We start from the raw sequence: 17,505 nt of genomic DNA, 5'->3' as shown, positions 1-17,505 counted from the left end.
ACTTCAGAACAAAGGTCCATCTAGCCCAGTATCTTGTCTTCTGACAGTGGCTAATGCCACGTGCTTCAGAGGGAATGAGCAGAGCAGGTAATCATCCAGTGATCCATCCCGTTGCCCATTCCCAGCTTCTGACAAACTGAGGCTAGGGATACCATCTACACAGACAAGGATTTTGTATGTACCCTTTGTTAGACTACTGGCTTGTGTAGGGGAAGTCAAACACAGATCATAGTGTCCACCAAGAAACTGATGCATTTACTTTTGTCCCTGGGTTTGAGGATTAACTTTAAAATGTTGAATCTGATTCTGTCATAATCCACAGAGTTCATCAGTGCTCCTGGACTCACTAGCAGGGAGATTATCCTTCTTACTGGACAGATTTCAGATAATAAAATACCTGATTTTACACTTTGATATTTACCCTCAAGTAACAATAAGGATGTGCCTTAAACTTCCAGGACTTATGGCTTCATGTACATTTGTAACCACATTTGCCCAGTCACGTCTCAGACTGTTTCAAGCTTGGATCAAGTCTGTTTACAGACCAACAATTCAGGTTACATCAGTGAAAGTGCTGATTCCAGCTCAAATTCTATCCTCGATGAAATAGTGGAGGACAGAAGAAAGTATATATGCGGGCTTTCCCTTTGTCCCTCTGGTTGTTCCAAAACTTTGATAACAGCTGCATCCAAGATGGGCTGGGGAGCATATATAGAGGATGGTCAAACACGTGGCCTCTGGTCCCATCTAAAAGCTATGATTCACATAAATGTATCAATATTAAGGGCGGTGAGATTAGCTTGCAAAGCATTTCTACCTGTCACACACACTTCTTCAACCCAAGTTCTCATGGACAACTGCATGGCCTCCTAGGATTTAGACAGGGAGGTGCAAGATCAGCGCCCCCCCTTTTTTTGGGGGGGGGGGGAATGGTGCAGTGTCACATCAGTCTGACAATTCTTCTCTTTTTGAGGAGAAAAATAGTCTGGCAACTTCACTAGGCAGGAAAATGTACTCTTCCCATGAATGAAAATTTAAAATGTCAATACTAAACTGAATTTTCCAAGAGTGATGGCTTCCCCAGATTTATTTGGGTCAGTTCTAAACAGAAAATGTCTGATATTTTGCTCTTGAGCAGGTGAGAGTCAGCAATCTCTAATAGATGCAGTCATGATTTTTTTGGTCACACCATTTTATGTATCTTTTCCTTCCATTTCCTCTGATTCCAAAAGTGTTACAGAAAATAAGGCATGAAAAATCTCAAGTTATGTTGGTGGCTCCTGCTCGGCTTCACCAGTTTTGGTTCTCGGATAATAAATTTATCACACTCCCAGTTTAGGAAGATGTTATCATAGAGTCACAGTCTGATTCACACCCAGTCCTCATTGCATCTCATGGCCTCGGTGATATTTGAATGCTCTCAATAGATAAGTGTTCTTCAAAGGTGCAGAGCAGTGTTCTTCAGAGTAGAAAATTATCCACTAGGACTATATACACCACCCATAAAGAAAAAAGTTTCCATTTGCAAAGACTAAAGGTTATGCTCCATGTCAGTGTTCTATTCCAACCATATTGGATTATTTCTTATCTTTAAAGCACTCTGGACTATCTATCTGTTCAACCAAAGTCCATTTGGCAATGATATCTGCATTCCATTCTCCTGTAGAGGGATGTACAATTTTCTCTCATCAGTCAGTGAATAAATTTATTAAAGGGCTTGGCCAAACTTTTCCTCCTGTGGGAAAGCTCACTCCAACATGGGACTTTAAATTTAGTGATTTCTTTGCTGATGGATTCCCTCTCTCCTCCCTCCCACCTCCTTTTGAAACTCTGGCAAATAGATTAATTGGACAATCAGTGAAGGTAGCGTTCCTGGTGGCAATTACATCAGCGTGTAGAAAAAGCAAATTACAAGCCCTAATAATAAATCCTCCATATAGTTTTTCACATGGATAGAGTAAATATGAGATTACATCCACCTTTTATTCCTAAAGTACTATCAGATTTTCATATCAGTTTATTCATTTACTAGTCCCGTTCTTCCCCCCCAATAACACATTCTTCACCTTCTGAATTTAAATCAAATATCTCAGATGTGAGAAGGTGGCTGTTATAAACTAGATTAGGGGTTCTCAAACTATGGGTTTGGACCCCAAAGTGAGTCGGGACCCTGTTTTAATAGGGTCGCCAGGGCTAGTGTTAGACTTGCTGGGCCCAGAGCCAAAGACCAAGGGTTTCAGCCCTGAGTGGTAGGGCTCAGGCTTTGGCTTCAGCCCTGGGTGACGGGGTTCAGTTTACAGGCCTCCACCTCCTGGGGATGAAGCTCTTGGGCTTTGGCTTTGCCTCTTCTCCCCCCTCCCCCCCCGTGGGGGGCAGCAGGGCTGGGGGGGGGGCAGCAGGGCTGGGGCGGGCTCAGGCTTCAGTCTCCCCCCCTTTAGGGTCATGTAGTAATTTTTGTTGTCAGAAGAGGGTCGTGGTGCAATTAAGTTTTGAGAACTGCTGAACTAATCTTTTTGTAAAACTTCAAGACTTTTCATTGCTTATAGTAATACATCAAAAGAGATGACCGTTTCATTACATATTTTCAAAATGGGTATTATATTAGAACTGCTTATGATATTAATAAGAGGCCTCCATCAAACACCTGACCTCACCCCACCAGAGTGCAAGCTGCATTGATAGCATGCTTAAGTTGGGTTCAAATATTGGAAATATGTAGAGCAGCTACCTGATCTTCAGCGCATAGATTTATGAAACATTAAAACTAGAAATTAATAGTACAAAGAGCTTTTGATCTGGGAATTTGTTCTCTTGTGCTGCTGACAGGTATCTTAATAGTATTCCTGACATGCACTTTAGTTTGTCAGAAAATGACAGTAATGAAAAATTCTTCCCTTCATTAGTCTGTCCATAATAGTGTTTACTGCTACATGACGTGAAAGTATAAAAGTGCCCCTTTCAAATAGCGGTGTCTGTAATCGCCTGTGATACTTTAGCTGGGTTGCTGGGGCTCCTAGAAATATTGGGACTCAGCACTGATAAGTCCTAGTGTAATTTTCATAAGGAGAGTTGACTACCAGATGATTTGGAGAAAATGAAATATGCCTTTCACTTTCATTAAATTGCTGGCAGTGGCTCCTCTTGTTTTAAAATTCAGGCTCTGGGAAGTGCAAGTTATGTGACATGGGTTATTTTTGTTTGTCTTCAGTATTTATGCTGCATTTGTTTAAAAATGTCTTACTTCATTACCAAGAAGTTAACATTGTAAATATTTTATGAATGATTGGGGCATCCCCTGTGAGGATATGAATCCTGCAGAAGGGTATTGCTTGTGTCTGAGTGTCCCTCTAATCTGTTTCCAGACTCTTCATTCAAGTTTTCTTTTTCACAGACCTTCACTCCCTTAGTAGATAAGCTGGGTTTAGGCTCCGTGGTTCCTGTGGAGTTTCTTCTGGACCGAGACCTGAGATTCCTGTCTGATGCCAGTGGATTATGTCTATTTCAGGTACTTGAAGAGGCATTCTCAGAGTACAGATTCCACTTCATACCATGCTTTCCAGGTTGATTCTTTTTCAAGATGTGGTGGGGGTCCTCATGGGTATTGGGTAGATAGAGAGGGCATGAAAAAATACAAGAATTGGCCCTGATCTCCAGCTCCATTCAGAAAGTCTTAAGGTCCCAGCTCTTCCCCATCCTTTGTTTTAGGAGCCTCTAGTTGCTGAGTGCTGCATAGACCCTCCCCATCCAGAGGGAATCATTGCTATAGGAGTTCCAAAACTGTTTGTGCATAGTGGTCTTGATCAGTTTCCTGACATATTGAGAAAGCTAGTTTATTTTTGTTTTGATGGAGGTCAGATATTCTTCTCCATTAGAGCCTCCAGAAGAGAGAGAGAGAGGTCAGAGAGCTGTGGCCCCCAGTAGTATAACTACTATATTGTCTACTGGCTTTCTTGCATTCAAAACTTTTATATGTCATTGGCAGATGGGAACAGAGAGCCAGAACCAAGTTCTGCAGGAGCAATCTGAACTGAGAGACTCGGTCAATGCATTAATTAGTGACCAGAAACTTCAGGAAATATTTAGCAGAGGTAAGACCAACTGGCTTGCAACTTGGGGGCTTGGATTGTGCATGAGTTTGTGTTCTGGAGAGGAGTCCCAGAACTTGTTTGAAGTTCCACTCTACAAGTTAATATGTCCAAAATTCTTTGCGAGGAGAGTTTAATTATTGCTTTCTTGCAGTTAATTGGAAAGGTAGATTGCTGTTTAACTGGAATTTTCTGTAGCGATTGCTCATTCACAATCACTGTAGTTAAGGTTGCAAAACAACTTCCATTATAATCCAATCCCAGGCATTCACAATTTCCCAAAATTTCAACATTTTGGGCTGAATTTTTAAATGCTTAGTCTGCCTGAAGGTGAATTCTTCTGAAAAATAAAACTTAATACTTTAAGCCATCTTCACTATCTCTAAGGCCGAACCCCCCCCCCCCTTTGCCGTCTGAGATTCTAATTATGTCCTTTTAAGCATGACTGCACAAATGACCGAAGTTTTAAACTTGGCATCACCCATCCTTACTCAGTATGGCATTCTGACTTGCCCCAATAGCTGGACCACACAGAGGTTTGTGTGTGCTACAGCTGTTGGCTAACAGACCCTGGGTGTCTTAGCTCAGGCAGTAGAGTCTCATAGTTTTCAATACAGAGGCTGCAGAGTTTGAACCCTACTACCAATGATCTTCATAGAGCATCACATTACATTGGTATGGACATAGTTCTTGGTGGGTACTAGTGCCTTTGGTTTAACACACACAGGAATGTTAGGAAGAAACTTCTCATCCAGGCAGGTTACTCTATTAACTGTCTAGTGTGGAATTTCTTGCCCTTTCTTCTGAGGCATTTGGTTATGGTCACTATCAGTGTCAGCATACTGGCCTAGATGGACCTCAATGGTTTGATTTCTTCTGGAAATTCCTTTGTTCCAAGATTTGGGAAAAAACTGTGCACTGCACATTGACAGTAGAAAATTTCCTTACATCTGTAGAAGAATTGTACATACATATCCAGGTAATTAGGCATATTAGTTGGTTCCGTGAACTTGGTTTTTTGCTTGCAGTTTACACTCAGACAGGATACAAGTGAGGATTCTTCTTCGAGTAATATCCTTATTGGTGTTCCACTTCAGGTGTGATTGTGCCCCATGAACCTCCACAGGGAATTGAGTGTGGTATTCTGGTACCTCACCAATTGGCTACTGGAAGATCCATCTTACGATGAACCCTTATTAGCCACAAAGAAGGCCATAGCACTGTTCCTAAAGCTGGACCTTCAGCTAAAGATCCAGAAGTCTACTTTAACCCTTGTAGAAGGCCTAGAATTCAGAGGGGCATCCATAGATGTGACAACCACCAAGACTTACTTTCCAATGCACAGGTTTATGACACTATCATACTTTGTCACTACCATTCAGGTCAGTCTTCAAACATCTGCAAGAAACTGCATTCAACTCTTGGGGCGTATGGCAGGGCCAGGTAGGCAGGCAGAGCTTCAGAGTCTCAATGTGTGGATGAGACGATGGTGTAGAGAGGAGGGGGTTAGATTCATTAGGAATTGGGGAAACTTTTGGGATAGGGGGAGCCTATACAGGAAGGATGGGCTCCACCTAAACCAAAGTGGGACCAGACTGCTGGCACTTAACATTAAAAAGATTGCAGAGCAGTTTTGAAACTAGGAGATGGGGGAAAGCCGACTGCTGCAGAGGAGCATGTGGATCGGACAGAGACTTCTCTTAGAGGAGAGTCTATTGATAGACATTCTCTGGATTATAGTCAGGAGCAGAGGATGGAAGAGGATAATGTAAGGGCCAGATCAGATGAGAAACATTCACATAAAGAATCGGACACATCAGAAAAGGGCAGACAAACAGTGAGAAGTTTTTAAAGTGCTTTTTCACAAATGCTAGAAGTCTAAATAATAAGATGGGTGAACTAGAGTGCCTCGTGATAAAGGAGGATATTGATATAATAAGCATCACAGAAACCTGGTGGACTGAGGACAATCAATGGGACACAGTCAATCCGGGGTACAAAATATATCGGAAGGACAGAACAGGTTGTGCGGGGGGGGGGGAGTGGCACTATATGTGAAAGAAAATGTAGAATCAAATGAAGTAAAAATCTTAAGTAAATCCACATGTTCCATAGAATCTCTATGGATAGTAATTTCATGCTCTAATAAGAATATAACATTAGGGATCTATTATCGACCACCTGACCAGGACAGTGATAGTAATCATGAAATACTAAGGAAAATTAGAGAGGCTTTCAAAATTAAGAACTCAATAATAGTGGGGGATTTCAATTATCCCGATATTTACTGGGAACATGTCACCTCAGGACGAAATGCAGAGACAAAATTTCTCAATACTTTAAATGACTGCTTCTTGGAGCAGCTGGTACGGGAACCCACAAGGGGAGAGGCAACATTAGATTTAGTCCTGAGTGGAGCACAGGAGCTAGTCCAAGAGGTAACTATAACAGGACCACTTGGAAATAGTGACCATAATATAATAACATTTAATATCCCTGTGGTGGGAAGAACATCTCAACAGCCCAACACTGTGGCATTTAATTTCAAAAAAGAGGAACTATGCAAAAATGAGGGAGTTAGTTAAACAGAAATTAAAAGGTACAGTGACTAAGGTGAAATCCCTGCAAGCTGCATGGACGCTTTTTAAAGACACCATAATATATGTATACTCCAAATTAAGAAACACAGTAAAAACTAAAAAAGAGCCACTGTGGCTTAACCATGTAAAAGAAGCAGTGCGAGATAAAGACTTCCTTTAAAAAGTGAAAGTCAGATCCTAGTGAGGTTAAATAGAAAGGAGCATAAACACTGCCAAATAAAGTGTAAAAATGTAATAAGAAAAGCCAAAGAGGAGTTTGAAGAACGGCTAGCCAAAAACTCAAAAGGTAATAACAAAAAGTACATCAGAAGCAGGAGGCCTGCTAAACAACCAGTGGGGCCCCTGGATTATCGAGATACAAAGGGAGCGCTTAAAGACGATAAAGTCATTACAGAGAAACTAAATGGATTCTTTGCTTCAGTCTTCACAGCTGAGGATGTTAGGGAGATTCCCAAACCTGAGCCGGCTTTTGTAGGTGACAAATCTGAGGAACTGTCACAGATTGAAGTGTCACTAGAGGAGGTTTTGGAATTAATTGATAAACTCAACATTAACAAGTCACCGGGACCGGATGGCATTCACTCAAGAGTTCTGAAAGAACTCAAATGTGAAGTTGCGGAACTATTAACTAGGGTTTGTAACCTGTCCTTTAAATTGGCCTCTGTACCCAACGAGTGGAAGATAGCTAATGTAACGCCAATATTTAAAAAGGGCTCTAGAGGTGATCCCAGCAATTACAGACCGGTAAGTCTAACATTGGTACCGAGTAAATTAGTCAAAACAATAGTAAAAAATAAAATTGTCAGACACCTAGAAGAACATAAATTGTTGGGCAAAAGTCAACATGGTTTCTGTAAAGGGAAATCGTGTCTTACTAATCTATTAGAGTTCTTTGAAGGGGTCAACAACATGTGGACAAGGGGGATCCGGTGGACATAGTGTACTTAGATTTCCAGAAAGCCTTTGACAAGGTCCCTCACCAAAGGCTCTTATGTAAATTAAGTTGTCATGGGATAAGAGGGAAGGTCCTTTCATGGATTGAGAACTGGTTAAAAGACAGGGAACAAAGGGTAGGAATTAATGGTAAATTCTCAGAATGGAGAGGGGTAACTAGTGGTGTTCCCCAAGGGTCAGTCCTAGGACCAATCCTATTCAACTTATTCATAAATGATCTGGAGAAAGGGGTAAAAAGTGAGGTGGCAAAGTTTGCAGATGATACGAAACTGCTCAAGATAGTTAAGAACAAAGCAGACTGTGAAGAACTTCAAAAAAAAAAAATCTCACAAAACTAAGTGATTGGGCAACAAAATGGCAAATGAAATTTAATGTGGATAAATGTAAAGTAATGCACATTGGAAAAAATAACCCCAACTATACATACAATATGATGGGGGCTAATTTAGCTACAACGAATCAGGAAAAAGATCTTGGAGTCATTGTGGATAGTTCTCTGAAGAAGTCCACGCAGTGTGCAGAGGCGGTCAAAAAAGCAAACAGGATGTTAGGAATCATTAAAAAGGGGATAGAGCAGGCCTACACAACTCGTAAAGCAGTGAGGGCCACATTCCTCCAAAGAAAACATCTGAGGGCCGAAACCTGCCGGCCCCGCGGAAACACGCCCCCCCCAGCACCTCCCGGCCCTGTGGAAACACCCCGCCCCAGCACCGCCCAGCCCTGCAGAAACAAACCCTCTTTCCCCAGCGCCACCCCACTAAAACAGCTGTGGGCCAAAAAGGAAGGTTGGGGGTGGGGAGGTGATACTTGATTTTAAATCAACCAGGGGCTCCCAGCTGAAGAGGTGGCTGGGAGCCCTCAGGGGCAAATTAAAGGGCCCGGGGCTCCGGCGGCTGGGGGAAACCCAGCAGGGCCGGCTCTAGGTTTTTTGCTGCCCCAAGCAAAAAAAATTTGGCTGCCCCCCGTCCCAGCCCTGGGCTCCCCCCTGTACCCTCCTGCTGCCCCAGTCCTGGGCTCTCCCCCCACCCACACCCCCTGCCGCCCCAGTGCTGGGCTTCCCCCTTTCCTCCCCACCAGTGCCCTCCCCCCACCCCGCTGCTGCCCCAGCCCTGGGCTCCCTCCCACCAGTGCCCCCCCAGCCCTGGGTCACTGGTAACTCGCTCCCAGGGTGCGTCATTCAGCAGGAATTTTGGATGTGTACAAAACACAGACAGGATTGGTTCCCATATGGTTACAGAGCTGCAGTAAAGTGGAACAATTTTCAGCTTGTGTGATTGGAGGATATCTGGATGCATATTATAACTGTCCTCCATAAATGAGGAAAAGATGAAGTGCCTTTATTATTCTTTTGTTCCACTCTTTCTTTCTATGGGGAATTTGCCAATGCAATATCACTGTCTTCCTTTTAAACAAACAAAAAAAGGCAGTGGCTGTTGAAAATAGCAATTCCAGTCCTAATAAGCATTTCTTGCTCAATTTTATCCTACTTTTTCTACAGCAAGTTACAGTGGATCAGTATATTTGATTTGGGAGAAATGAAGTAACAGCTGCCCAAACTGAGCTTGAGCACTCCTGAATTGTGAGGTGTTCAAATCTGGAAGGCAGGTGCTGGGTGTGTGTGGGGTGGGGGGGGCTGTGGGCTCTGCGGGGGAGCATGGCAGCAACGTGTCTGGAGCTGCATGGAGCCAGACACGCTGGTCTGAGTGGCACGGTAAGAGGGCTGGGGGTTGGAGAAGGGGTAGGAGGTTCGGGGGGGCAGTCAGGGGACAGGCAGCAGTTGGATAGGCATGGGAGTCTCAGGGGTTCATCAGGGGACAGGTAGGGAGTAAGGTCCTGAGGGGAAGTTGGGGGGATCTCAGGAGAGGGCAGTTGGGGACAAGGAGAAGGGAAGCTTTGATAGGGGCTGGGGTCCCAAGGGGCAGTTGGGGCAGGGGTCTCGGAAGGGGGCAATCGGGGGACAAGGAGCAGCAGCATTTAGATAGGGGGTGGGGTCCTGGGAGAGGGGTATCGGGGACAAGGACCAGTGGTGTTAGATGGGGGTGGGGGTCCTGGGGGGCAGTTAGGGCAGGGGTCCATGGAGGGGGCAATCAGCGGCCGCGAGCCGGGATTTAAAGAGCTGTCCGCTCCCCGCGGCTGCGGGCAGCGCAGAGCCCTTTGATTCCCTGCCGCAGCTGGGATTCAAAGGGCTCTGGGCTGCCCGCAAAGCGCCGTGTGCGGGGGATTCAGAATCCCCCTGCGGGCCGCACAGTGAGGCGCCGCGGGCAGGCCTGGGATAGAGAATAAGAAGATATTATTGCCCTTATATAAATCAATGGTACGCCCACATCTGGAATACTGCATACAGATGTGGTCTCCTCATCTCAAAAAAGATATACTGGCACTAGAAAAGGTTCAGAGAAGGGCAACTAAAATGATTAGGGGTTTGGAACAGGTCCCATATGAGGAGAGATTAAAGAGGCTAGGACTTTTCAACTTGGAAAAGAGGAGACTAAGGGGGGATATGATAGAGGTATATAAAATCATGAGTGATGTGGAGCAAGTAGATAAGGAAAAGTTATTTACTTATTCCCATAATACAAGAACTAGAGGTCACCAAATGAAATTAATGGGCAGCAGGTTTAAAACAAATAAAAGGAAGTTCTTCACACAGCGCACAGTCAACTTGTGGAACTCCTTGCCTGAGGAGGTTGTGAAGGCTAGGACTAAACAGTTTTTAAAAAAGAACTGGATAAATTAATGGGGGTTAAGTAAGGAATGGTGTCCCTAGCCTCTGTTTGTCAGAGGGTGGAGATGGATGGCAGGAGAGAGATCACTTGACATTATCTGTTAGGTTCACTCCCTCTGGGGCACCTGGCATTGGCCACTGTTGGTAGACAGGATACTGGGCTAGATGGACCTTTGGTCTGACCCGGTATGGCCATTCTTATGTTCTTATGGCAGCTTTGCACCTTCATAGTAAGCCATCCAAGGTTGCATCTTCGTTCCCTACAGGGGTGGCTCAGAGGGGTGGCTCAGAACCATCTGGCTTCCAAACAAGCACAGCATAGACAGGCGTTTGTTCTCTCTGTAAGTGCCCCTAGCCTCTGTTTACCAGAAGCTGGGAATGGGCTGAAGCACTTGGCATTGGCCACTGTCGGAAAACAGGATACTGGACTAGACGGACCATTGGTCTGACCCAATATGGCCATTTTTATGTTTTTTTGGGAAAGGACTCCCTTGATTGGGGGAAAGACTTCCACAATGTCCATGCTGGTGTCCAGTTTACCCAGCCACTCCTAGCAGTTACAGTAACAAAGTAACAACAGTTTGAGGAGCGCACCTGGACACTCACCCTATTTGGGCTGGTTTTCTCCCAACAAGGCCACTCTACACATCAAGCTGCTGGAACTCAGAGCAGTTAGAAATGCCTGTCTCTGTTTTCTGCCATTGATTAGGAGCAGGTGCATCAAGATCATGACAGATGATGTGGCCTACATGTTTTATGTCAATTGAGAAGAGAGATCACCTTCCGTTTATGGCAAAACTGTAAGACTATGGAATTGGTGCATAGACAGTCGTAACCATGTGTCTGCAGTATACTTTCCTGGCATTCAGGACACCAGTGCAGACCCTCTCAGAAGACATTTCTCCCAGGATTACAAATGGGAGCTGGATGCTTGGCCTCTCGATCACATATTTCAGATTTGGGGTCTCCCAGAGGTGGACCTCTTTGCCATGGCCAAGAACAAATGTGCGCTCAGTTCTGTTTGAGAGGGGTACTGGGCCACCACTCCTGGGGAATGCCTTTCTCTTATGTTGGGCATCAGGACTGCTATATGTTTTCCCCTCCCCAACAACTTTACTATTGAAGGTGGTGAACAAGGTAAGACAGGACAAGACCAGGGTCATACTGATAGTCCCAAAATGGCTGAGACAGACATGGTTTCCTTACCTCATACTGCTGGCAGTTTGTCAAGCAATGTGCCTCCTGACCATTTCCTATCTCCTTTCCTTCACCCCAGCCTGAGAGTTTGTCATATCTTAGCATGGCTCATTGATGGTTTTCAAAGATAGAAATGACCTGTTCTGTGGAGGTACTGTTAAACAGTAGACATGAGTCTAGTTGCAATATCTACTTTCAGAAATGGAAGAGATTCAACTGTTGGTGTGATCTGTGACATCTTTCACCTGTTTCTTCCTCACTGTCAAATATTCTGGACTCCCTCCTGGAACTGAAGAAGATGGGGCTATCTATGAGCCCTATCAGAGTTCACTTGGCAGCTATAACAGCTTTTCATTCTCCCGTCAAAGGTTTCTCAGTATTTACCTGTCGTATCATAGTGAGATTTATCAGAGTAGGGAAACTTTCCCTTAAATCAAGCATCCTATCTCAGCTTGAGATCTTAATTCTGTTCTCCAATGCCTTATGAGACCTTCCTTTAAACCAATGGCAATTTGTTCTCTACTGAAGTTATCTGTGGAGATTGCCTTCTTGGTAGACATTACATCTGCTCCAAGAGTGGGAGAGATAGGAACCCAAATGGCACACCCTCTCTTCACAGTATTTATCAAAGATAAGGTTTTGCTATGCCTACACCCCTAATTCTTACGTAAGGTTTCATCTGAATTCCATATTAATCAGGTTATTCATTTCTCAATTTTCTTCCCTAAATCACATCTGACTAAGGAGGACACTATACTACATACGCTTGATGTCAAAAAGGGCGTTAGCCTTTTACCTGGACAGGACTAAATCCTTTTGAAAATCTCCCAGACTGTCAATTGCTGACAGCTCTAAGGAATCTACAGTTTCCATTCAAAGACTCTTTAGGTGGTTAGCTGGATACATCATTCCTTGTTATCAATCTAATGATATTCAACCTTCTGTTGGGATATTAACCATTCAACAAAGGGATCGCTCTACCTTAGTGACATTTTCCCAGAAAGTTTCCATCAGTGAGATCTGCAGGGCTCCACTTGCACTTCTGTACACACTTTTTCAAAGTAATCCATGATTCAACTTCAGCTGCTGCTTTTGAGTCTGCAGTGCTATCTACAGCATTGAACTACTCCAAAGCCCCCTACTCCTGCTGAGGCTGCTGCTTGTTAGTCACCTGAAGTGGAGCACCCACAGGGACACTACTTGAAGGAGAGATTACTCACCCTGTAAGTAACTGGAGTTCTTTGAGGCAAGTGTGTGTGTGTGTGTCCCCGTCCCTACAGGTGCTCCACTATGTGCCCTCCTTCCCCTCTACTTCAACTTTGTGGGCACATAGTGGAGCAACACTATATAGCCTTCGTGTGAGGCACGAGAATGTGTAAGGCACGTGTACAGGCTGAATGAACTTGGCAACCAAAAGTCTCTAATCCAAGGTACATAGGGTACATGGCACCTGAAGTGGATCACTCACAGGGGCACACACTTGGAAGAACTCCAGTTGCTGCACAGGGTGAGGAACCTCTCCTTATAAACTCAGTGGGATTTCACAAGGAGTTCACAGTAAAGTCACATGGTTACTCATGATGTGTGTATGTCTGGATTTTTTTTCTAATTTATTCACTTGTAGATGACGGGGGGGAAAAGAGTATTTAGGAGGGAGTCAGTTGCCTTGTTTCAGGTTCTAGCTTGAGTCTGTAAGGCTGGGTTTTTCAGATCTTCTCAAAACATAATTTTACTTGCAAATTGATCAAATTTGACCTAATTATTGACACAAACGTGAGCCTCACAATGCTATTTTAACCACATTTTTCAACAGAACTGTGCTAGATGATGTATTTGCTGTGAGCAAAAGCTGTAATAAAACTTGGTAATCTGTTTCCTTGCACCAGGAGATGAGTGCTTTCAGCCCTAACTTGGCACACATTACTGTCTGTATTATGCACCCTTAATGGTAAAGTGCAAATAATTTGTCTGCAGGTATACGCAGTTGATCTGGCTCTCTTTTTCAGGTCCCTACAGTGTCCAAGGCCAAAGAGTTAAGGTGTACCAACCAGAGGATGAAAATAGCTGGCTCTGTGGTGTTGTGACCTGTCAAGACTCCATCACTCGTCTTATGGAAGTGTCCGTGACTGAGGTGAAGGCCTGAAGCACTTCGTTTGGGCTTCTAAAACATGAGTTCCCTGCATCGCTTGGTGAACATACCATTCTCCACAAAATTTGAATTTCGTTGTCTGTTGGCTAGTGTCTCCTAAAGATGTGTAATCACATGGTACTTCATGGACAGGTCACTTTTCTTACCCCACAGGTCTTATATTACAAAATATACAATGCACAATTCAGTTAGAGGAGGATGTAGAGAGATGCTTGGCGAGGACAAAAATATTGTAGGAAAATTGTATTGTAGGAAGTAGGTGAGAAGGAGGAGAGGATATTGGTAGACAAGCAGAAGGTTATTGTTCCATGATTGTCATATTATGGCCACCAAATGCCATCTTTCTTGGCTTCTTCCTTATGTCACCTTTGTATACACATTGCCTGAAGCAGGTGAAGCATGAAGGAGGATTGCTAGGTTCTAAGGGTCAAAATCTCAGTCTGAACCCACCTTTTTGATGTGTAGTCTTGGATGAACAGGAATCCAGGTAGCAGTTATTTGCTTCCACAAACTTCCAATCAGCAGACCCAAGTGGTGGGTAGCATGATGAATCATAACTGTCTACAGCACTGACGGTTATGTATTCTTTGTTGTGAAGAGTTTTTTTTTTTTTTTTAATCATCCATGATAAGATCATTTGTATTCAGAGTGAACTTTTTGGATTGTTTGGAGGCAGAGCTAGTTCTGGACAGGAACAGAATTTTCTTTGCTTGAATTTTAGCCAGTATGACTTGCAGGAGGCGTTTCAGGCCACTCCGTCTGAATCCGATTCATGTATCTCCTGGTTGATGAGCTCTACTGGAGAGACAAGGAGTCTGTTGTTAGAAGAGATTTTTAATTGTTTCCATGTGGGAGAGCAAGGTGACATTCTTAAGTAAGGAAGTGATCATTTGGCTCAAGAAACAATCATCTGACATTGATATTGCTAATTATTGACTGGTCTCTCATCTTCCTTTTTGTGGGGGAAGCTAATAGAGAATGAGTGACATCAACTGACAAGTTTCCTTGCCAGTTTAGAAGAAGACGACAAAATTGGAAGGGAATGAATTTAAAGTGGAAGAAGGGGACTTAAGGCTTGTCTACATTACCTGCTGGATCAATGGGCAACAATCGATCCAGCGGGGGTCAATTTATCGTGTCTAGTCTAGACGTGATAAATCGACCGCTGAGCGCTCTCTGGTTGACTCCAGTATCCACCAGTAGCTGAAGTTGCGTAATTTAGCTCGATCCCGCCTCCCCCAGTGTAGACCAGACTTTAGTGGCAGAACTGTCTCCAGAGGTGCTCAATGAATGGAGACAGAAAAATGAGAACAGAGTAGGACCCATGTTTGAAGGTTAGAGAAGTTGAGAAAGGGTAGTGAAACAGTTCAAAGAGTATAGTGAAAGCAGAGATGTTGACAAGTGAGAACAGAGAGAAGGAGGCGAGTGAGGGAAGAAAGGGGCTGTACGCTGTCTTATGTTCATTGTTATCTCTTAGCTGGTAATTTGACTGAATATTTTTTTCTTTCTTCCTTGTTTTTTTGCTGCCCACCTCATAAAAATCAGACTGGTGAGATAAAGTCAGTGGATCCCCGACTGGTTCATGTAGTGATGGACAGTTCTGTTCCACCAAATGAGGTACTGTATTGTGTCATATCTCTGCATGTTTAATCAAGAGCTTTAGAAAGTATCCCGCGATCATTTGTGAGGAAACAACTTGAAGAGGAGTTCTGTTCACTGAGAGCATTTGAGAAGTCCATGGGAGCTGAGAGGAGGGTTTCCTATGTCTTTTGTGGACAATAAAATAGTTGGATTATCCACTTGGCTTCCTTTAAAAGTCCATTTTCTTTCAACACAGGCTTGCTGTGAGTTTAATGAGTTTGGAATTACTCTTACTGGAGAGAAGAGTGGACTATTGGCATCTAAGGGTTGTCTTGCTTCATTCTAAGGGGTTGCACTGTGAAGGAGGCTGTCCTGGTGATCACTGCCTCTGGTTTCAGGAAATGCCTCCTCTCCTCCCTTGCTACAGCAATCTGCTATCTCCCCTCCTAACTACAATCCTTTTCTGAAATTTGGGGCTATTATTTCTGTGGATTGAAGGACAGGCCGCCTCCTAGAGGATGCTGGCAGAGTTGCCAGCTGTGTTGGACTGGAAGTTTTGCCTTAAAGGAAAACGATTTATATCCCTGGAATTTATCACTATCGGTATATAAATCATTTAAAAATTCAGTTTTACTTCAAGATGATAACCCACTAACTGGAATTTCCCATTGTGCTGATGTACCACCATATGGAAACCTAGCTCCGTTAATAAGTGAATGAAACTGTTTGCTATGGAGGACCCTGTTCTAATGCAAAAAGGCAGGTGTGCATACATGCAATTTTATATAAAAAATTTCCATTGCAGTATCTGTCTAAAGTAACTATTTCTGAGTTTAATGTAGTGTAACAAATCCATTATTCTAACAAATGAACTATTTTCCTTTAAGAGATGGGAAGAGAGTGGACCTTTTGGTTCTGGCCTGACAGGCTGGATGACTCTTTGCCTATAGTGATTACATAATTTTATTTATTCTAGGGAGGGGGCCTAAAAGCAGCTAAATCTTCGAAAGGGAAAAAGAAGAGAGAGAGTATGGAAGGAAAGGATGGACGAAGGAGGAAAAATGCTTCAGACTCTGGATGTGATCCTGTAACAAAGAAGCTAAAAGAGAGGGGTGAAGTGGATAGTAATGGGAGTGATGGAGGTGAGGCAAGCAGGCCTCCTTGGAAAGGAGGCACTGGGAGTGAAACAGGGCTGGATGCAAGGGCCAAGCAGCTGCCTCCTTTTGTTCCTCAGATTAATCGCAATATTCGCTTTGCCACTTACACCAAAGAGAATGGCCGAACTTTGGTGGTGCAGGATGAGCCAGTGGTTGGTGACACGCCTGTACCCTTCACTCCTTTTTCTTCAGCTGCTAGTCAAGCACTGCTGGTTGGAGCTGGATGTAAAGAGACAGGAAAATCACTGGAACAGGTTGGCCAAAGCATGGGGGCTTCTCCAGCAGCTGTTACTACAGCTGCTTTGACACCAACAACTGTGAGGATCTCTGACACTGGCATGTCAGCAGTTACTGGACAAGAGAAACAGAAAACAGGCTGGTCACAAGCTCAGGGAGAGGTGAGTTGCCTGCAGCCTAGAAGATTCAAAGTACAACTAGAAAACTTTGGATATATATTCTCTAAAGTCACTTATTGTAATAAGTTCCCACCCTTGGGTCTGTGTCTACAGGAACTCTAAAATCTTTACAGTTTTGGGGCATCTCCCTCTCCACTCCCTCCAGCTTCTCCCCCTCTGACATGTGGTATGTTCAGTCCCTGTGGAGGTAAAGTTTCAGTCCCTCTCATTTCCTCTTTTTTTGCCACTTACCGGTAGAGATGCTCCCATGGACAGTTTTTCTGCCCCACCACAAAGTCAGCTTAAAGCTGATAGAACAAACTTTTTGCATTTTCTGACAGTGTTTTGGTAGCAGCATGAACTTGGCTCATTTCTGTCTTCCTTCTTTGTCCTTGTTGCATGTGAAACTGTCTTTATTAGATACAATTAATAACTATGTAAAATGCAGTGTGTCAGTGAATTGTGCTGATTGAACCTTTAACTTTTGTAATCTTAACTGCTGCTATTGGAACCTTTTTTTAAATTGTGCAACCTTCAAGTTACCTTAATACAAACTACTATATTTAATGTAATTAAGTTTGATATTCTCACATGGAAGATACTATTTAAGAGCATATCTTGCTATTAGGTAATGTACTCTGACAAACTATTGTTAGAATCTG

At 43.6% G+C, this 17,505-nt stretch overlaps 1 protein-coding gene across 5 annotated transcripts in view; it reads left to right on the top strand.

Annotated features, from left to right (window-relative positions):
* KDM3B (lysine demethylase 3B) overlaps nt 1-17,505 on the top strand; it is a 111,389-nt gene that overhangs the window by 40,147 nt on the left and 53,737 nt on the right. For all 5 annotated transcript variants that reach the window (XM_039485822.1, XM_039485819.1, XM_039485820.1 and 2 more), the window contains 5 exons: nt 3,392-3,505; nt 3,983-4,088; nt 13,568-13,692; nt 15,256-15,327; nt 16,268-16,846. In XM_039485822.1, the coding sequence (XP_039341756.1) occupies nt 3,983-4,088; nt 13,568-13,692; nt 15,256-15,327; nt 16,268-16,846 (882 nt within the window). In that variant the 5' untranslated portion in view covers nt 3,392-3,505. The remainder of the gene's footprint in view (nt 1-3,391; nt 3,506-3,982; nt 4,089-13,567; nt 13,693-15,255; nt 15,328-16,267; nt 16,847-17,505) is intronic.

Source organism: Mauremys reevesii, linkage group 8 (genome assembly GCF_016161935.1).
Source record: "Mauremys reevesii isolate NIE-2019 linkage group 8, ASM1616193v1, whole genome shotgun sequence".
NCBI lineage: Eukaryota > Metazoa > Chordata > Testudines > Geoemydidae > Mauremys > Mauremys reevesii.
Note: the sequence above shows the minus strand (reverse complement) of the source record. Positions and strands in the feature narration are given on the sequence as shown.